At 44.3% G+C, this 8,087-nt stretch overlaps 1 protein-coding gene across 1 annotated transcript in view; it reads right to left on the bottom strand.

Annotated features, from left to right (window-relative positions):
- Positions 1-2,787: 2,787 nt before the first annotated feature.
- LOC106810245 overlaps positions 2,788-8,087 on the bottom strand; it is a 17,566-nt gene continuing 12,266 nt past the window's right edge. Inside the window, exons 10-13 of the mRNA XM_014813536.1 lie at positions 5,378-5,560; positions 5,190-5,261; positions 4,515-4,596; positions 2,788-3,944 (exon numbers count right to left, since the gene is read on the bottom strand). Coding sequence (XP_014669022.1) covers positions 2,927-3,944; positions 4,515-4,596; positions 5,190-5,261; positions 5,378-5,560 — 1,355 coding nt within the window. The 3' untranslated portion in view covers positions 2,788-2,926. The remainder of the gene's footprint in view (positions 3,945-4,514; positions 4,597-5,189; positions 5,262-5,377; positions 5,561-8,087) is intronic.

Genomic DNA, 8,087 nt, shown 5'->3' with positions numbered 1-8,087 from the left:
GAAAGGCGGCAGAGACGATAGCTGAGGGGCGGTAGAAGAAGAAGGAGGTTGAACGAGGGAGTAAGCTCATTTTCCCCAGAAAGGGGCTAAGTTTCGTCATTTCATTCGGGCCACAGCTCGCCGACATGTCCGCGCCTTATTTATATACATTAGTATAGCAAGGAACCTAATGCAGCGCAATGCCGCCACATCGAAGCAGCGATATGGCGATTCAAAGTTGGGTAACAATTGTGCTTCTACACATGATATATTATTACAAACAACCACGTCTGTCTTTAAAAACAAATTAATCCACCTGGTCTCATTCTCCCTCGATATCCCCATTGGGTTTGCATCTGTGACATGGCGCCCCCTATCGACAATCTCCGAATAGTTTGTGATTGCGAATAATTATAACAAACAATATTGAACAACGTAGGCCTACGTAATATCGAACAATATTAACGTAGTATTATCAACGTAATATTAACGTAATATTAACAACTTAAAATTAACGTAATATTAACAACTTAATATTGAACAATGCGAATCACTATATCTGTTCGTATATAAAATACCTACGGCACGTATCCTACATTCATATTGAGACAGGTCTGATCTATATTGACAGCAAAAGCAAGTAATATTCATCGGTCACGACTGCGTTTCTGGAATATTGAGGTATAAGATAATTATCCTCGTGCGGGATTGCCTTATTATTAATTAAAGTACGCAGTAAATACCTCTGTACGTATGATTCTGCAGCGATTCAAACTGGGAACCAACGCTGAGACTGAAGAGGGTGAAAATTGAATCAAATGAGGGTGTCTATGTGTAATGTCTACATCCGTGTATTGGTTGCATTTCCGAATTTGCTGTCAACTGTTCACTTTCTGTAGCTATTTTCCTTCTGAAGCAGCCTGAGCTACCCTGCCTCTGCGTCATCAAGAGACATATAAGTTTAGTTTTTTTGGGAACACTGGCTCTCGAACCACTGGCTCGATTAGTGAAAGTCTGTAAAACCTTTATTGTTTATTATGCTTCGTATCGATTTGCGGATCTCTATTATCTCTATTATATGTGTCTGAATGTATAAGGTACCTGCAGTGATGACGAATGGCGTGTCAATCCATAATCATGGTAGTGATAATGCACACACACACGCGCGCACGCACACACACACGCGCACGATAACACAACACACAGAGACACACTCACACACACACGCGACGCGCACAGCACACAAAACAACACACACACCAAGCCCCAACCACGACCACACCACACCACGACCCCACCCAACACCACACACACCACACCACACCACAGCCACACCCACACCACACCACACCACAACACAACCACACCACAGCCACACCTACCACACACCACACCACCCCACCAACCCACCACACCACGACACACCTACACCACACCATAACCACACCACACCACACTACACCACGCTCTCTCTCTCTCTCCTCTCTCTCTCCTCTCTCTCTCTCTCTTTGTCTCACAGAACCACGCCGCGGCGCGCACACCACACCACAACACACGCACACACACACCACACAAACACACACACACGCACAGTCACCACACACAACAGCACAACACTACGCAACACATCCGGACAAAAGTCACCAGAAGACGCGGTTGGCACGGGCGCATCAATTTTAAGCATGTTATTATTACATAATACAATATCGGTTATTAAGAAGTCATTTGCTATTTTTTTGATTAACAAATAAAGATAACTTGATTCTCTGATCAATGTGATGTTCAAACACTACAATGGAAATGACCAGTGATACGTGACATACATAAGAGTAACCTACTTACTTACACGTATTTGTATACTGTGCGAATACTAGTGAGCCACATTGTAATTCACACGTAATGAAATAGAAGATGAGAGATGATACGTAATCTCGCATTGGCTGAACAAACTGTACATCATGCGATAATAGTTAAGTGTATCAAGCGTATCAATGACAGAACGTAACCCCTTATGAACGTCGCCGCACACGCACACGCACACGCACGCACACACACACACACGCGCGTGCACACGCACACAAACAAACAGATACATATACCTCGCACATACACAGACACTCATATATAATCACATCCGCAGTTTTCATACTTAATGATGTAGTTACCGCAATGATGTTGGTATTATCTAGCTATTTATCCATCTATCAATATCTATATTATTTTGTCTCTATCTAAATCGTCTGAATGATACATTCTTGACAATAATGTACATATAGTTATTGAACGATAATGCCGATGTTCGTTTCTCCTGAACAAATCTGAAAAAAAAACATTTCGTGGTACCAACTCTGTTTGCTTCAGTGCCAGTGCATTTGAAAAAACTCCTTGTCAATAATATCTAATCGGTTTTATATTTTTATTAAAGGCGGTCAACGATAAAGTATGCGTGTGTCATTCGTGTTTTGAAACGTGGCAAATTTACGTGATGTAAGGTTAAAATATTAGCGCCAATATGGCTTTCTAAACATCGAATCATCAGCTGTAATTACATTACATATCATTTCGTGATGCAAATGAAAGTGTTTAAGATTCATTACGTAACTGTAAAATAAATACCACTAAGAGCGTATTAAGCATATACTTAATATGCATATACTTAATACTTAATACGCTCTTGATACCACCAAGCTCAAATCAGATCACACAAAAATCTAGGTTATGTGACATTCAGTAACAAAACGGGAAGAAAGTAATGATGATTTATAATTCAATTATGAAATACTTTTATACAACTAATAAGTATTTATATATATATATATATATATATTAGATTCAATCACGCCATTGCGGGTCGGTTTTCATTGCATGATGCACAAACACATTTCCGCGAAAAAAATAAAATAAAACATTGCAACATCGGTTATCGATTTTTCATCTATATTTTCACCTACTGCACATTATCGCGGCTAGAGTAGAGGTCGTTGTCCACCATGCCCTCTCTCGCTGCCACCTCGTTTATCAAGTCAGTGCTACTGCTGACGTCATAGCCCTCGTTCTCGTGACCGCCGCCATTTTGATTCTGCTGCTCGGTAACATCCCAATTCTCGTAGAAATCCTCGGCGTCCTCCTCGTTATGAACCGGATCGTAGTGATCCTGGTAGTCGTCGGCCGGATCGTCGTACGTCGGATGTCCGTCCTCCGCTTTCGCGTCGTCGGTCTCCTGGTAAGCTCCATCGTCCTCCGGGATCTCGCCGGAGTTCCGCTTCCGGTCGAGAACCTGCTGCAGCATGGCGCGCCCCTTTTCCTCGTCTTCCTGTGAACATCCCTTGATGACGGAGTTGCCCTTGGGTTTCGACGGGCGAGCGTACAGCGCCGCGCTCAGCTGCTTCTTAAACGTGTTCGACGCACCCTGATCTATCTTGCCCATCTGTGGCTTTGGCAGTTTCGCCGGCGGCTGGTTTCCCTGCTCCACTGCGGGCGATTTGCCGTTGGGGGGACTGGGTACAGGTTTCTGCCCGATAGTTGGTTTCACTGGTGGCATCAACGGCTTCTGAGGCGGAGGAGGCTGCATGGCGTTCCCCACTGCGTACGGCACAGTAGGAGCAGCGCACGATGGCCTCTTGGAATGAGCTAGCGGAGCAGGAACGGGGGTTGGAGGGAGAGCCGGGGGAGGAGTACCGTTTGATTTTAGCGCGGACGGAGGCGGCATCATTATGCTTACGCCTCCCGAGGGAAGCGGAGGAGGAGGAGGAGGGATGATGCTGTTCTTGGCGACCTTGACTTCTCCTCCGGCGTCCAGCGGCACGCAGTGAGTTATGGAGGGACGTCGACTTCCGTTGCTGCTTCCGCCGCTGTTGTTGCTTGTTTTGCTGGGAGTTCTGTCGCGTTTCTGTGGAACGGCGACGTCGTCGTAGACGTATTCTCTGAGACAGGGTAAGTGCATCTTGGGAATCTTCAGAATTTTCCTGAAAAACGTGAACGAAAATGCGCGTGAAAGAAAGAAAGAAAGAAAGAAAGAAAGAAAGAAAGAAAGAAAGAAAGAAAGAAAGAAAGAAAGAAAGAAAGAAAGAAAGAAAGAAAGAAAGGTGCCAATAAGCCGCTCCGCACTGCCCGAACCTTTCGTTTAAATAAATAAATAAATATAAATAAGAAAATATAAGAAAATGAGAAAGAAAGAAAAAGAGGCGCCAGTAAGCGCCTTCGCTGAGCACTGCCCGGACCTCTCGTTTAAATACACGCGAATGCAGAGGCAGAAAATTAATCTATAGTCGATTGCTGCACGCGACTTCCTAGACGAACCTTACCGAAAACCTTTTCAACGACTTATTGTCATGGAATACACCGACGAGCGACTGTAACGGTCGCCGTTTGGTGACAATATTATTATTATAATGTGCATTATAATAAACGTTTTTGAGTTTTTAAGATGCACATTCAAGTATCACGGTATTTACGTATTTAAGTTGCACATTTAAGCTATTCACTTAAGTCTTTTTCCCCAAATTATGCGGCATTACTCATAATAATGAACTTACTTTCGATATAGAATCAGAAGCACGGAAACTATGGAGAGTAAGAGTAGAACAGAGAGCGCTATTCCAATTGCGATTCCAATATCTGTAAAACAAACCCACTCGATAAGGAATGTACCACAGTACTTATGTGTTATTATTATTATTATTATTATTATTTTATTATTATTATTATCGTCATTATCATCATCATTATAATATTATTAGCGTATTATTATCGGTATTATTATTAATATATATTATAATATAAATTATCATGATTAAAATTAAATAGGTATTATTATTAATATTAATTATAATTGAAATTATCATGATTAAAATTAAAAATAGTAGTATAAGAGTATTAAAGTATCATCACCGTGCACTGAACGATATTCATCAAAGTTACAGTTTACCTATAGATACATCGTCGAATTCAACGTTGGCTACTTTTTCATAAACAAAACTGGACGAGAAAAGTAGGCGTCATTGGCGCTATACTTTCCTTTGCTGTTTTTATTATTATTAAATAAAAATATTACGATAAAAAATAGTAGTATAAGAGTATTAAAGTGTCACCATCGTCGCTGAATGGCTCTCGTCAAAGTGACAGTTTACTTCATGTATCAATAGATACATAGTTTAAACGCTGGCTGTTTTTTATAAACAAAACAAGGGCATCGTTGGCGCCACACTTACCTTTGCTGTTTTTCTTTTTGGGCGCTTCACTTTCCACTCCACTGAAGCTAGGGGGCGCTAGATCATTCTCACCTGTAAAAAATAAACCGGTAAGGGCAATCACAGATGAGCGACAAATTTGTTGACGCGTGACTTCGTTTGCGATGGAACAAGGGAAAATTGTCGTTTTGGATAAATGTTATTCTTACCAATGCAAATAGGTGGCGCTGCGCTCCATTTGCCCGTACCAAGGCAATGTACCTCAGCCGGTCCATAAATTGAGTAGCCAGGGGTGCACGTATATACAACTGAGTAAGCTTTGTCTTCTCTTGAACGTCTGTCCAGTTTGTGCGTAGCATTTTGTACCATGATCGGCTTTCCGCAGTGAATACCTGTTAGGCGAAAGAATGGAAAAATCTCATTTGCAATAACATATTATCAGGAGTGTATCAAAACTATTTGATACACTCCTGATATTATTATAAAACCCACGGGTCGAATTTTATGCTTTAACACTTTTAGACTGCTAGATTCTCTCCCTCTGTGCTATCTTTCTACACACACACACACACACACACACACACACACACACACACACACACACACACACACACACACACACACACACACACACACACACACACACACTACACTCACGCACACACACACACACACACACACACACACACACACACACTCACACTCACGCACACACATCCGACAGATTCACAAAAGACGCAGTTTGGCAACGGGCATCAATTTTAACACGTTATTATTACATATACAATATCGGTTTAAAGTCATTGCTATTTTTTGGTTAACAAATAGATAACTTTATTCTCTGATCAATGTGATGTTCAAACACTACATGAAATGACCAGTGATGCGTACATACATACAGAGTAACTTACTTACTTACACGTATTCGTACTACTGGCGAATACTAGTGAGCCACATGTGTATTCACACGATGAATGAGAAGATGAGTAAGATGAGTACGTAGGCTAACAATACTGTACATCATGCGATAATAAAGATAGTGTTCAGCTGTATCATGACAGACGTCCCCCTTATGATAAACGTCCCGCACACACACACGCACACGCACGCACGCACACACACACACACACACACGCAAACACACACACACGCACGAGAATGCACATACGCACACGTTGTCGCTATACACTCGTCAGCTCACTTACAACCGAGTCCGTGGTCGAATGCAGACGCTATAAACGTTCGTGCCTAATGACTCGTGTGCGACATCATTTACTCGGCGCACTGTTTCTACTTTTTGCTCACGCGCTGCCTTTCCCTATACTGTCCGCTATAGCATTAACTCTAACCCTGAACCTAACCATAACCCTAACTATATCCGCAACTCAATAACCCCAATCCACGCTTCCCAAGCTCCCGCGTTTCAATATGAGATAATTATTAAGATGAATTCGCACGGGCAGACGTACGGCGATATTAATCATACAAGTCGGTGTTGAGCATGCGATGCCCATTACACCGGCGCTGACGATTGCTCCTTTGATTTAGACTTGCATCAAACAAACGCGACGTGCAATTAAATCAAAATTAATCTTGAGGGATTATTGCGTGCGGTCATGATGCGATGTATGCTGGGGGAGGAGGCTGCGTGTGGGAGCGTAATGATTCCCCAGGAGCTACTCCCCCACCCACTTCTCCATTCCACTGCCAGCCCCACACCATGCACACACACGCAGCCACCACTAATCACCGGCGATTGAATGTCGCCGCGGCGGTAAAGATTGGTGATTCTTTCTATAAGTGCCAAGTGCCGGTGCTATCGCGTGACCGTTCTTCGCCCTTTCCGCGTTCACCCTTTCTCTCTGCCTCTCACCTTTTTCTTTTCCTCGCTCCCTCTCTTTGCGCGGGCTCTCTCTTCCTTGCTTACACCATGGCTCTGGTTCTCTCGTTCTCACTATCTCTCTCGCTTTCGCGCTCTTTTGTTTTCTCACAATCTCGCTTTCTCGCTTTTTCGTTCGGTCGCTCTCTCGTTCCCATTCTCTCTCTCTCTCTCTCTCTCTCTCTCGGGCGCTCTCTTTCGCTTCCTCGCGTTCTCTCGCTCTCTCTCGTTGTCTCTCTTTCTCCCTTTCTCGTCTCTCGTTTTCTCGCTCTCTCGCTCTCTCGCTCTTTCATTCCCCCATCTCTCACTCTCGCTCGCTCTCTTTCCATTTCCCTCACTCAATCTACCACTCCTTTTCTCACAGTCCCTGCCATTCACTATCTTTTCGAGCCCGCGCGCTCTCTCTTCCTCTCGCTCTCACTGCTCCCCTACATCTCTATCTGGGCCCCCGGCCATCGCGAGGCATTCACTGCCTGAGCGTTTCTAATTGTTATTGGATCACGAATCGAGCAGGTGTTTTTTCCCCTCGGTGCGTGAGCGTGCGCTTTGTAGCGGTGCGCTCGCGCCGGCGTTCGATCGTCGACTTCGATTTGTTTCGCGCCGTATGAGCGATGCCGGGCACAATTCGCGAATTAATACGTAATGGATTGCTGACGACTCGCGTTTTGTCGTCTGCAATGTTTGCTCGCGCGTAGACTTCTGTATGTGTGAGGGTGATGCTGCGTGAATGATAGGATGCAGGCTGGTTTCTAGGATACTGACTGACCTCCACGATGCAGGTTGGCTTTTGGGATGCAGGCTGGTTACCAATAAAGCCGTACCCCCATCATGCAACCTCCGTCACCGTATCTCCGTCACGCTATCCCTGCCACCCTACCCCTGTCACCCTACCCTCGTTACCCTACCCCTGTTATCCTACCCCTGTCACCCTACCCCTGCTACCCTACCCCTGTCACCCTACCCCCGTTACCCTACCCCCGTCACCCTACCCCTGTCACGCTACCCCTGTCACCCTACCCCTGCTACCCTACCCCTGTCAC

This window comes from Priapulus caudatus, unplaced genomic scaffold, assembly GCF_000485595.1.
Source record: "Priapulus caudatus unplaced genomic scaffold, Priapulus_caudatus-5.0.1 Scaffold423, whole genome shotgun sequence".
In the NCBI taxonomy this organism is placed as follows: Eukaryota; Metazoa; Priapulida; class Priapulimorpha; order Priapulimorphida; family Priapulidae; genus Priapulus; species Priapulus caudatus.
This window is presented reverse-complemented; position numbering and strand designations above follow the sequence as displayed.